Source organism: Endocarpon pusillum (assembly GCF_000464535.1).
Source record: "Endocarpon pusillum Z07020 unplaced genomic scaffold scaffold1931, whole genome shotgun sequence".
NCBI classification, from domain to species: domain Eukaryota; kingdom Fungi; phylum Ascomycota; class Eurotiomycetes; order Verrucariales; family Verrucariaceae; genus Endocarpon; species Endocarpon pusillum.
The window spans coordinates 22,262-36,381 of NW_006916098.1; the positions used below are offsets into that span (position 1 = coordinate 22,262).

General features: G+C 40.1%; 3 protein-coding genes across 3 annotated transcripts; all 3 read right to left on the reverse strand.

Moving 5' to 3' along the window:
* Positions 1–822: 822 nt before the first annotated feature.
* On the reverse strand, positions 823–1,974 carry EPUS_09127 (uncharacterized protein; the record flags this gene model as incomplete). The annotated part of the gene is made up of 1 exon (XM_007803037.1): positions 823–1,974. The coding sequence occupies one exon, from the start codon at positions 1,972–1,974 to the stop codon at positions 823–825; it is 1,152 nt and encodes a 383-aa protein (XP_007801228.1).
* Positions 1,975–9,513: 7,539 nt separating this feature from the next.
* On the reverse strand, positions 9,514–9,831 carry EPUS_09128 (uncharacterized protein; the record flags this gene model as incomplete). The annotated part of the gene is made up of 1 exon (XM_007803038.1): positions 9,514–9,831. One exon carries the CDS (start codon positions 9,829–9,831, stop codon positions 9,514–9,516), a length of 318 nt encoding a protein of 105 aa, XP_007801229.1.
* Positions 9,832–10,320: 489 nt separating this feature from the next.
* EPUS_09129 (uncharacterized protein) lies at positions 10,321–10,659 on the reverse strand (the record flags this gene model as incomplete). The annotated part of the gene is made up of 1 exon (XM_007803039.1): positions 10,321–10,659. One exon carries the CDS (start codon positions 10,657–10,659, stop codon positions 10,321–10,323), a length of 339 nt encoding a protein of 112 aa, XP_007801230.1.
* Between the last annotated feature and the right edge of the window lie 3,461 nt (positions 10,660–14,120).

Genomic DNA, 14,120 nt, shown 5'->3' on the forward strand with positions numbered 1-14,120 from the left:
AACTCATGTAGATAATGTGAGTCATAGAAGAAAGATCTATGCAGGGCATGATGCAGGGGCACTTCAGGTACGGAGCCATCGAGCGCTGCCTGGTAGATAACATAGCTTAGGATGTTTAGCACGCTAATGTCATCATTCGCAAGAAAAGAGTCTGATGGAAGTAAATCGGTCGATCAACACTAGCTGGCAGTTCGGAGTACTGCTACGTAGTAAATATAATCATTACTGCAACTTTCAAATGGTCACAAGTCTTGGCAGCACAAGAAAGTAAAATCTGCTCCGCATCTCCGATGCTCACCCCCTCGACGCCGCTTTTATCACGAGCTCAACCACCACTCATCCACCGCTCAAAACTCTCGGGTGATTCGTGGGTGGGCACTGCAGGATGGCCTAGGATGGCCGCTCGTCATGGGGCTCCCGCACAGCCGCCCTGGAGCGGCCAGCGCAGCTGGGACAGAGGGGGAGATTTCCACATTGGACAGCCAAATCTCCCATATGCATTACCACCGGGCCCCCCACCCACTCTCCTGGTGCTTCTCCTCCTTTTCCCTTCCCCACAATAGATCTCGATATTGGGTTGGAACGGAACGAACGGAACAGGACCTCTATTACAGTTGTGTTCTGATGATTGTGAACACTGGTTCAGCTCCTACCATACGCATGTTCCAGGACTCCTAGTTTTCCTTACCAAGCGCTACCCTCGGATCGTCCCTCTCTGAGAGCGGTTCATAACACCACAACGGCAAATCCTTCGGTTCGACAATCTCTTTCGTTTTCCTATGGTTATTTCAAATAGATAGGTGAGATCATGAATGGGACAGATCATCGAATCACCACCTCAGAGACCTGGCAGGCTTCGAAATAAGTCTTCATGTCTTTGGAGGTGTCGAACACCATGAGACCAGTTCTAGCATACGTGCCATCGTATAACTCCTCTAGCATGATGGCTAACTGGCCATCGAGCGCAATGCACACAATAGGCCGCGTCATAAAAGTCTTCCCTTCTTCAATTCCCATCCAGAAGATCGTCTCTTGAGGTGGTGAATCACTTTCTGGGGTCACTTTATTAATGTTGTACAGTTTCTGCGCTGCACAGTCTGGATATGCTGAGGCAATTGTTGATAGGAAGTAGGCTATGCTGTGTTCTGACTCTGCTGATCGGTCAAAACCTTCCCTAGGAATTCGTTGGGCGCCATCCCAGTCGAGTTTTTTTACGATCCCTTTCATTCTCAGCGTGCCATCAATGACTCTTCCAAAAGGATTCGCTGTGTTTGCTAGCGTAACCTTCCATTCAATAATCTCCGTCCGATGTATTTCAATGTCGAAAATACCTTCATTCGGGGGCTTATTGGGAAATAGAACGTCACCAAAGACAGAAGCCCAAGACCAAGTTGGTGCCCGATATTCCTCGGGTCTAAATAATTCAGGCTCATTGACGGACCATTGCAACCCCTCAGTCAGCTTACTTCGCCAAAGACCCGCGCAGTAATCATCATGGAAAATTTCCTGGAAGCGAGACGCAATAGCTGAAAAGGCAGGCAGCTTGTCCGATGGTACGCTCAATCCTCGGCGTGTATAATCAGAAACCAAGTCTTCCCACATCTCCCAAGACCATTCTTGATCTAGATCTCCAGCTAAGCTCACCAGTGATGCCCCTTTCCTACCGAAATTATCAACTGTTCCACCGTCACAAAGGAGAGCTGAGCAACATTTCCACCAGACTTGCCACGAACCGTATGCAAGAACACGAGGAGACAATGTTCGTTCCTGTAGAGCCCATGCACGGTTTTCCAATGGCTCTCCAGATGGCTCATACAACTTGTATTTTCGGACGATCAAGTGCCCAAGCTCGCCATCTGGACAGGGAAAGTCTATTATCGAGGATTTGGTGGAAGGCATATCATCTCCCTCGAGAGTTCTAGTGTTTAAGAAACCGTGATCGCATCTTGGAGAATGGGCAGCATAGATAGTCATTGTTGCATTGCTGTAGATCTGGCTCATTTTACTTATTTCAATGTCTTTGTCTGCCACGGAATCTTGTAAAATGCATAGTGCATCTATCCATATAAAGCGAAGCTCGAGCCTCCAAGTCACAATGATTGCGTCCTGTAGGGTTTGCGGTAGCTCTTCCATGTCAAAACCCTTCTGCATGTGATCAAGAGTCCTGTGTATTCAAGGTGAAACGCTGATCGTCTCCCCAGCAATAGCTTAAGGCTGCATAGGGAAGGTTTTCATCCTGTCCAGGTTGGCGCAAGTATACCTTCAACGGTTTGGCATCATTTCCCTGTAGCTCGATCAGTCGCTTTGGTGGTGAGGCAGACCGGTTGACCGGGCACTTGGTATGGTGATTCTCGAGGCAGTCTTGAAGCCATTTTCGAGCAGTGTCAAATGAAGCTGAACCTCCAACATGCGGATTTATCGGCCTTGTTCTTACATACTTGGCAGCTGGGTCATCTGAGAATGGGTTCAACATATGAAGCACATTCTCCACGCATCTCAGGCTGTATATAGGCTCACAACTTACCATGGTTTACCTCAACCCCAAACTGGAGGTACACATCCTCCCCTCCCTCTGTTGACCAGATTGAAACTCGAATAAATTGAACGTCCCAGGATCCAGACGAAGGAGTCAAGAAACGTACACTCAAGACGATTTTCTCGCCTTGCAATGGTTTGCGGAGGTACTCTACTTCGTCAAGCCAGTGATACCGTTTTGCCAAATCATGAATGGCAAGACAGATCGAGCAGCAAGAATCAACAGACCAATGAAATTCTTCGGAGTCCCGTGTAATATCCACACCTGTTTCTGACAAGAGGTATTGCAAACCTGAGGATGTTGAGATCATTCTAGCACAATGACCGCACGTTCGTGGTGGCTCCATGACATTTAAAGTGGCAAAAGCGCACAAGGGTGTAAATTGGGCTGCTGTACTGAGCGATATCCAGATTAGAGACCATGTGTACTAGACTTCGGGCAAGAGCTTTGCTTAGAGAGAGGCGTGTTATGAAGTAGGAAAGAAATCTATCCCACAGGCCAAGAAAATTTCCCGCAAACCCGCGTCGATTGGTTCAGTCATTTCCCACTATTTCCACCATTTCTGGCCTTTTCCGGTGGTTTCGTTACACCACTCTCTCGGGGTGTTTCATCTTTACTACGGTAGGAGGCCTAAGTATTGTTAGCTCTGAGCTAGAATTTTTGTATTTGACCAAATCATTACGAAAGTACGGAGGCGTGCACCAAAAGTCATTACCGAGCTAAATTTTAGCTGCGGGTGCTAGTTCCTAGTCCGCGCCACTCTCTTCCTAGTGTGTACTTGGCGCCCCATAGAAATTTGTATGAGGATAGACGTACCTGTCAGGAAAGCTCTGGGGGTGGCCAGGAATGCTCTGAATTTTGTGATTTTGAAAAGAATTGACGCAGTTTGACGGTAAATAGCTCTTATGAAGTGTTATTTGGCAGCTGTAGAAGCGTTTTACAAGCCAGATTTGCAAATTCAACGGGGATAGCGAAATAAGCGGTGTGACAGGAGTTTTTTGGGTATTCGAGGCGGTCAACAAGGCGCTTGACAGTGCTAAGGGCATTCTAAATGGAGAGGACGTACGGAGTAAAAGATGAAGAGGATCCTGCCCTTGGTAAGCTGTTTATTCTCTCGAATAGCCCCTTTAAGAGCTTACCGTCCTCAAGATGCCTTCTTACAGCCTCCGCACCCTAAGCAGCGTCAACGCCTTTATTATTCATTAGCACTAAGGGTATAGTGCTTGACACTGTTAACAGAAGAATATCCTGGCTTAGAGATCAAGAAAAAGACTAGTATTCCATAGAGGACACAATTAAATATTCAAAAAAAAGGCACAGGAGCGTAAGTATTACCCTGAGCAAGATAGGCGAATTCTTAAGCATTTTATTAAGGATAAACCACGCTCTGGCCGTCCTAAAGAGATCTCTATAAAGAAAGAGTAAGAGTTACTACAAAATGTTTATTTAAGTTAAGTAAACTGAGAGAAATCAAGTGAGATTCTAGCTTATAAAAGTAATATTAGCTATACTAGTGTATTATAGCACGTGAACACGCTAAGCACTAATAGGCACTACGGAGCTGCCTGGCACTCTGCGAAGGAACTATGACAGACTTGGACAGAACCGGACCCTGAACTACACACATAGTCAGACCTAGACAACGTAATGATTAGAGGTGATCAGGGTGAGCACTCATAAGCAATGATCAAAGGTGATCAGGGTGAGCACTTATAAGCAATGATTAGAGGTGATCAGAATGATCAACTCTGAGCACGAATCTTCTAGTCTATATAAGCACGCTCATTTTCTAGATAGTTTCATAGTCTTTGTAGTTAACTTATATTATTAGCTTATATCTAAGTTGAAGACATCTTAGTATTATTTACTACACTTCTTATTCTACATAACTAACCCTTTAGACTTAGCTTCTAATTAAGACTTATCTTAATTAATTAAGCCTTAATACTTTAATTACTATTTTTCAGAATACTAAGTATAGTTAAACAGATATTATATATATTATTTAAAGATATATATTATATTAGTTACCTTAAGACTAATAAGTATTACTATTATTAAAGGCTAAAGAAAAAATATATAATTTAAAGTTATATTACTAGACTTATTTTATAAAGATAAAAAGAGACTTTAAGAATTCTTAAACTAATTATAAATTAACTTTTTATTTTATATATAAGTAATAAATACTAATAAAAAAAAGATCTTATATATAGTTATCGCCCTTAGTGAGCTTGCACTGAGCAGTTATCAGTCATTCAGACCGCTAGGATATAGATTGTTACCTTCTCACAGTATCTGGTGTGAGTAGTCGCTACAGCGATAAAACTAAACGAAATCCAGATGGTGGTATGGGTGAACGCGTGCGCTGCGTACACAAGTCGCCCGCGCGCATTAAACCAAGGGAATTGGCTTACGAAAACCATCTGACTCTTAAGTATCTGACTTGTACTTAGACCTGAAACTGACTCTACTATTAGTGGATGTGATATCGTTCTATTTGAGAGACAGGACACCCCTGTGCTTGTCCCCTCCTGAGATCATGTATTACGCGTGTAAATATAATGACTTGCTAGTAAGGAAAGGGAAATCCTTTAATACAATTATTAAGACTTATAAGCCTTATTAAGGCTAGAGTTATAGACTACCCTTAAGAATTATAAGCGAATTATCTTATATAAATAATTATACAAAATTATAAGTAGTTAAAGATACTAGTTTATTTAGAATAAGCTTGTATAAACTTATTAAAGCGTGACTATAAGTATATTATATAAGGGCATCTATTAAGATAATAGAGATATAAGCTTAATTAGTAAGTAAGGAATTAGTATATAGCTAATATATAAGTATTAAATGAATTACTTATAAGACATAATTAGTCTATATAAAGGAGACTTTTATAAATAACATAAAGTAAAGAGCTCTTTAGGCTTAACGTAAGATGTAATATATAATAGCGGCTACTAAGGAGACTGTCTGCACAGCCTAAGAGGACAGTATACATGTATTAATATATAAAGAGTCTGGGCTAGCTATCTCACTCGTACTAAGAGCCTACAAGGAGTGTGCGTTTTGCATACAAGTCAAAGCGATATCATTCTAGCTGAATGCTGGTGCTATATGCTTAAGGAATAAACTACAATTAGAGCGTGAGTAAGGGCTTCGTCTACCTGAACTCTGAAGCATCTCGCCTTGAACAGTAGATGCGGGAAAGCGTGGCAGAGACCTAGTAAAGAGATGTGAACTCTGTATTATATTATTTTATAAGGAAAAGCTACCTTAATTAATATAGAATAATATAATAAAATTATAAGAAATTATAATTAGACTAGTATATAATATTTATATAGCCTTTATATGTAGTACGCTTTTAACATAATATAAAGAATTAATTATAATAGTCTTACATAAAAAGAGCAAAAAGAATTACTTGCTGCCTAGCAGCTATAGGCTAATTGCCCTAGAGAATACGCTAGCAAAGATTATTAAGAAGGTCCTTATGACTCGCTTAAGTAATGTGGCAAAACAATACTCTCTGCTCCTTTAGACCTAGATAAGGGTAAAAAGGGACAGATCTACAGCTTCTGTAATAGGCCTGCTAACCTTATATGTTTAAACTATATAGTAGGCATAATCAAGGAATATAGTCTTAATGCTAAGCCTAGACCTCTTAAAGGCCTTTAATAACGTCTCTTATAATAAGCTACTAGATATCCTTAAGCAGAAGAGCCTCCTAGATTAACTTATTTAAGCAGTTATATACTTTTTATATGTAAGGCATATATATATTATATATATAGGATATAAAAGTGACTAGATTAAGACTAATATAGGCATTCTGCAAGGCTCTCCTCTTTTGCTAATCTTATTTCTATTCTTTATATCTGGCCTACTAGAATAGTTCTAAGACTCAGAAAAAGGAATACTAGAATTTAGCTTTATAGATAATATCTACCTAGTAATATAGAGTAAAAGCGCATAATAAAATTATTATAAGCTAATTCTAACTTATTCATAGTACTTCTATTTATAATACTAATGCTAGGCGGAAACATATAGTACTAAGTTTGCCCTTAATAAGTACTAGCTAATATACTTTATATAAAGTAGACACTATATATAAGAGGACCTTGTATTAATTATCTAAATAAGTGGCTATTAAGTAGCAGTTAAGAATAAGGTAATTAAAGTGCTAGGGGTATAGCTAAACCCTAAGCTTATCTAGAACAAATATATAATATATATAATTTATAAGAGTATTATAGCCTTTAAGGCCTTAGTAAAACTAGTTACCTTTATTTAGAGATTATTAATATATAACTTATAACTATTATATATAGTAGTAGTTAGGCTTACTCTATTATATAGTGTACAAAAGTAAGGTTTAAGTATATAAGGTATAAAGGAAGTATTAATAAAAACTATAATTAAATTACTTAAAAAGGTTTAGAATAATTATTTCTGCTATATTATAAGAGGATATAAGTAAATGCCTAAAGTAATATTTGCAATAGCTCGAAACTAGAACAAATCAATAGTCTATAGATTGCTAAAACGAAAGCTGGAGAATCTATCTACAATGTGGCCATGCACAGATTCATATACTCCAACGCCAGCGGGTGAGGCCTGTGTGTGCGTGGGCCACGCCATAGGCCACAGAGCATTCATAGTTCCTAATCCGGCCTCCTGCTGTATAGTGAAGTTTAGGCTTCCCTAATCGGGTAAGGCGAACCTCTCTATTCGTAATCCGTCCGGATAGCTCACACGCTTTGACAGTCTGATATTTAACTGTACATGTACAGCCAAATCTGTCACGTGACATCCTTATTAGATTTTCCGTACTCAGCCTCAAATCAACCAATTAGGCACCTCTTTCGCTGGGTGCCTTTCGAAATAGTCCCTGAGCAGGTCTTCAGAGCCCTTGAAGTTTGAGATAGGGTAATAGGTCAGGTCCTCTGGCCAGCCTACCCATCTTGCTCGTACCTTCCATGCTTTGCCCACTCTCTTGACGTCGACTATATCTTCGACCTCCCACGCCTCCTCTTCTTCTGTCTCTACTGGCAGAGGCTGTAAATACTCCTGCACCTGGCAGAGGGTCGGCAGGGTCCTTGGTCAGCAGTGATGCATAGAACACGTTGTGAATCCTCATTGATGAGGGCAGTTCTAAACGAAAACTCTGCTCAAGCCTCTTCACAACAGGGAATGGCCTAATCTATTTCGAATCGAGTTTCTTGCAAGGTCTTGTCGTGCTAATGTTCTTTGTTGATACCAGACCTTATCTCCTTCTTCGAAATCGATTTCCTAGCGATGCTTATTCGCCTGCTCTTGTTGCCGCAACTGCGCAGCCTTCAGATACTCCTGTGCCCACTTCCAACCCTTTTCCATTGGCCTTGCTAGGTTCTTAGCCTTCCCTAGGGCTACGCGTTTCCTTGCTGTCTCTGCAGACTCAGGCTCGTGCGACAGCTATATAGACTTAGATACTGCTATATTTGCAGCAAATTTAGCGCTTAAGAGAAGGTTATTCTAATTATCCTGTACAAAATCTATATAAGCCCTTAAGTATCATTCTATCTCTGCATTAGAGACTTTTGTCTAGCTATCTGTCTATAGATAGTAAGCTGTAGATAGCTTTGCTTTAACTCTTTCCTTGGCTGATATCTGCGTGTGATCATGAATGGCGACAGCTGTGTGGACTTAGACACTGCTGCGTTCGCAGCAAATTCGGCGCTTAAGAGAAGGTTGTTCTAATCGTCCTGTGCAAAATCTACATAGGCCCTCAGGTATCGTTCCATCTCTGCATTAGAGACTTCTGTCTGGCCATCTGTCTGTGGATGGTGAGCCGTAGATAGCTTCGCTTTGACTCCCAAGATTTGGCACCATTGTTTCCACACTTCGCTGGCGAACTGCGGCCCTCGGTCAGATACAATTGTCTGCGGAAGCCCATGGAGCTTCCACACGTTCCTGTACAGCATTTTGGCTGTCTCCTCCGAAGTCGTGCCCTCCTCTGCGGCTGTGCAAGGGATATAGTGGCGTTCCTTGCTTAGCCGATTAACAATCACTAGAACAGCGTTGTAGCCTTCTGATGTCGGCAATCCTGTGACGAAATCCATCGAGATATCCTGCCAGGGGCGCTCAGGAATTGGAAGAGGTTGCAACAGGCCTGCAGGAAGCTGATACACAGGTTTGGTCCTCCTGCAGACATGACAATTCCGCAAGAATCTCCCGACTAACGTGTATCTATTTGAGATGTAGTACCTACTATTCGCGATAGCCTTCCTTGTCTTTGTACGGCCTGAGTGCCCAGTCTCCTTGCTCTCGTGGATCTCTCAAATCACGTCTGTCACTATTGCTGCTGGTACTGCCAGTTTTTCTCTGTACCACAGCACTTCTTCCTTGTCTTCACAATTTTGAATGTTGTACCCAAATATTTTCTTCTTTGGGTTCTCCACTTGTTTCTCCATCCTAATCGCGTTGAACGTCTCGTCAACCCGATTCTCTTTCTCTACCCTCTTCCAGAGCGGCAAATCTTCCTCCTCTGGCAACGCCTACACTACCGAGATCTTCAGGTCGTCTTTCACCTCCTCGGACAGCATGTTTTATTGCAGAAGGGTCTGATGCAGATTAGGATCCTCCTTCGCTCTTGGGATCTCAGTTTCCCTTCGAGTCAATACGTCAGCTTTTCCGTTGGCAGCTCCTGGGCGATATCCGATCTTAAAGTTGTATTGAGATAATAACTCCGCCTAGCGTGCTTGCCGACGTGTCAGCTTCTTCGTTGACATGAAATACTCTAGAGCCTTGTGATCTATGAGTATTTGGACAGGATCCTCTCCTAGCGAGCGTAGCTCCGGCGACCATTCCTCAAAACAACGGATAATAGCCAGCAGTTCCTTGTCGTAAATCGCGTAATTACGCTCTGCTGGTGCCATACTTGTTAAGAAGAATGCCACAGGATGAAGTTCTCCATCCTCCCCTTGTTACGAGAGCACTCCACCAACTGTATGGTCGCTCGCGTTGCACTCCACAACCGTCTCCTTCTCAGGGTCGAAATGAGCGAGGACTGGCTCCTTCGAAACGAGGTCCTTTAGAGCCTGGAACGCCTCAGTACAGCGGTTATCCCAGGTGCGCCCTGCATCCTTCTTTAACAGGTCATTCAGCAGCCTTGCTACCTTGCTGAATCCTAAGCAGAATCGTCGATAGAAGTTGACAAACCCCAGGAATCTCCGTACCGCGCGGACATCTCCTGGGTTGGGTTTCTCCCACTCCCGAATGACTCGTACGCGCTCTGGATCCATCTGAATGCCCTCTGGAGTCACGATCAACCCGAGATACTTCACTGACTACGTATAGAACTCGCTTTTCTTAATGTCAGCCTGAATATCACTTTCGCGGAGAATCTGTAAGACCTCTCGTACGTGTTGCTTGTGTTCTTTTCTCGATTAGCTGAAGATCAAGATGTCATCTAGGTACAGCACAACGAATTTTCCAAGCACCTTCATAAATTTCTCGTTCATGAAGCGTTGGAACGTCGCTAGCGCAGAGATTAATCCGAACAACAGTACCCTATATCAGTAGTTGCCATACGCAGTGCTAAACGTGGTAAGTTCGCAGTCCTTCTTAGTCGCCAAACGAATCCGGTAATATGCCTGTCAAATATCCAGCTTAGAGAAGACTATAGCTTTTCTAAGAAGACTCATGGTCTCGTTAATCCGAGGGATGGCGTAGCTATTCTTCTTTGTAATAGCGTTCAGATCCCTAAAATCGACACAGAAACAGAGTCCCCCTTAGGGTTTCTGTACCAGAAGAATTGGCGATGCGAACAAGGCGGTGCTTGGTTCAATGAACCTCTTCTCAAGATGCTCCTTGATGTATTTCTTGACCACCTTGAGCTCATCTGGGCTCATCCTACGCAAGGGCTGCGTTCGGGGCAGTTCGGCACCTGCTTCCAGTTCGATCTTGTGGTCATACTCCTCCCTGTGCTCTGGAAGAGTATCAGAAACCTCCTTCGAGAAGACATCTGCGAATTCTCGAAATTCCACTAGAAGAACCTCCTTTGGATCTAGTTCTGGCTGGATCTGTTTCTTAATATGTTCATTTATGTCCTCTATCATGATAGCAAACATTTCTGCACCAGGGGTGATTAATAATCGCTCGAATGCTACGATGCTCACAGGCTCAGTGCTGTGCTGGGCTGCCCTGGCCTCCTTGACCTTCCTTCTGTGGGTGGTAGCTGTGGTTGTCCTGCTACCCAGAGTCTTCTCTACCTTAACAGGGCGTAGAGGTCATGAAACGGCTGGGGCTGTTTTAGGACGCTTAAGAATCTTCGTCACCTGTAATAGCAATGCCCTGATTAGGTTAGCCTGAAATTTGGCTGTACATGTATAGCTAAATTCGTTACTGATCAGGTTAGCCTGAAATTTGGCTGTATATGTACAGCCAAATTCGTCACGTGGCTTCTTTATCAGCTCTTCCTCTGCTGCTTGCTCCTCGGCCCTGGGCTCGTTACTCTGACTCTTGCAGTTCTGCTAGAATGTAAGTTGCTCTTCACAATCGTAATCCCTTACAAACTTTACTGACAAATCCCTGGGATCTGGAATGCAGCTGTGCAGCCTCATCCACTTCTTCCCCAAGATCATAAGGTACGCAGCCTTTGTCATATAGAAGATCTGCGATCCCTGCTAGTGTTCGCCAACGCGTATAAGCAAATAGAGGGCCTGAGAGATGGATTAATAGATCTCACTAGCAAAATCAGAAATAGGAATAGGTTTGTGACTCTTGCAGTTCTGCTAGAATGTAAGTTGCTCTTCACAATCGCAATCCCCTGCAAACTTCACTGACAAATCCCTGGGATCTGGAATGCAGCCGTGCAGCCTCATCCACTTCTTCCCCAAGATCATAGGGTACGCAGCCTTCGTCACATAGAAGATCTGCAATCCCTGCTGGTGTTCGCCAACGCGTATAGGCAAATGGAGGGCCTGAGAGATGGATTGATGGATCTCACCAGCAAAATCAGAAATAGGAATAGGTTTGGCCAGGTCTACCATATCAATCTGCAACCTTTCACAAAGTTGTTCTGCTAATTGATAATCTATAACCGCGCTCAACCGACATCCTGTATCTAACAGTGCTGATACCGTCAATCTTTCTCTCCCCCTCCCAACGCTGACGTCAACCAGAAATGCTATAGCTTCTCCACTGGTTGCGTTGCTGGGCCCGCTCACGACGTCAGACAGCATTACGCTGAACGAACTCGAACACAAGTAAGAGACTATCACTTAGAGCCTAACATAAGAAGAAATCAAAAACAATAAGGATGTTAAGGGATTTAATTTAAAAAGGGCAGAACCTGCTAAAGTTAAGAAACCTTTTGCTATAGTTTTAGATTACTGTATTTAGCAAGAACCTTACAGACACTTTTTATGCTTAGATTAGTTATACCCCTACTATAAAGAGTACAAGGGACATATATATTTTAAGAATTATACTAAGGAAGAAAGAGAAAGTTTAATTATTCATCTAGTAGTAAATATTAAGGAGGTGCGAACTCTTTACTATAAGACACTTAGATGCTAGATTATAGGAATGTATATTTATAAGGCACCAGAAGAGTCAAAAAACTAGAAAGTCCTTTAAAAAGACAACCTAAAAAACGCGAAAAAAGGTTATAAATAATCATAATATTAAACGTATATTACTTATAATATATAATATTATATATACTTTTGAATAACAAGAAGGCAAAAATTATAATGGATTTAAGAGCTACGCTATAAAGAACTACATCTTACAAGAGTATATACTTTAGAATTAAACTCTTACTAGGGATAAAGAGAATCCTTACTAGCTAAGGCTAGCTGATAGATTACTTATTAAAGAAGGATAAGGACAGATTACTACAGAAACATAATTATTAAGATTACAGATTAAGGATTATTACAAAGAAATAGTAATAGATATTACTTAGATTAAATATAACGTTATACTAAAGAAACCCTAATTAATATATTATAACCTAGTAATTAATTAAAAGTTATATATGCTAATATTCTATAATTATAAGTGTGAGATATCTAATATACAGGCACACTTTACTAAGGCTATATAGATATAATCTATAACCTTAGAAGCTTTAGACAGTCTTAATAATTACCTATTAGAATATAAAGAATTTAAGGAATTATTTAAGGAAGACAAGGAAAGTATAGTCTTACTTAAATATTAATCTTAAAACTATAAGATATCTTTAGAACTTAGAACTAAACTAGTATTTAAACTAATATATTAATTTTTAGAAAGAGAATTAAAGAAAACTAGAGAATATCTAAATAAAAACCTTAAAAAAGGATTTATTAGACCTTTAATATCTCTAGCTAGTTACCTAATATTGTTTGTACTAAAACCTAACGGAAAGTTAAGGTTATGTATAGACTATAAATAGCTAAATGCAATTATAATCAAGAATTGATATATATTACTACTTATCTTAGAACTCTATAACAAAATTCGCAAAGCAGAATAGTTTATAACGCTTAACTTATAAGGAGTATATAATCTAGTCAGAATAAAGGAAGGAGAGGAATAAAAGACCGCGTTTTATACATAATATAGCTATTACAAATATCTTGTTATATTATTTAGGTTAATAAATATACCCGCAATATTCTAAGCCTTAGTTAATAATGTCTTAAGAGAATTCTTAGACATTTTTGCTATAATATATCTTAATAATATCCTTATCTACTTAAAAACAGAAGAGGAATATAAGAGCTATATAAAGCAAGTGCTTTGTGCTTTAAAGAAGGCACATCTCCTAATTAAACTAGAGAAATATAAATTTTATAAAAAGAAAGTGAAGTTCCTAGGTTATATTCTAATTATAAGTAGAATCCAGATAAACGAATCTAAAGTTAAGGTAGTATAAGACTAACCTTAACTAAAGAATATTAAGGAAATATAATCTTTCCTTAGATTCGTGAACTTTTATAGGAGGTTTATTAAAGGGTACTCAAAGATTATAGCACTACTAACTTTAATGACTAAGAAAGATTAACTCTTTTATTAGGGAATAAAAGCAAAGTTTTTATTCTAGAAGTTAAAGAGACAATTTACGTCTGCTTTTATACTTATGACATTTGACTTAGAGAGGCAAATAATCCTGAAAATAAATATATCAGACTATGTTATAGGAATATGTATAAGTTAACTAAATAACAAAGGACGACTAAGATCAGTTGTCTTTTACTTAAGAAAGATAATTCTAGCGGAACTTAACTACAAGATCTATAATAAGGAACTCTTAGCTATTATAATAGCATTTAACAAATGACATATATATTTAGAAGAATCTAAGTACTTAGTAAAGGTATATATAGATCATAAGAATCTACTTTACTTTACTACAACTAAGGAACTTAATAAGAAACAGATTAGATAGTCAGAAACATTATCAAGATATAACTTTGAGATCTTTTATAAAAAAGGGAATAATAATATAAAAGCAGACGCGCTTAATAGATATATAGACTACTCTAAGAATACTAAAGCACTACCTAGATTAATACTATAATTAAACTTAGACAAATTA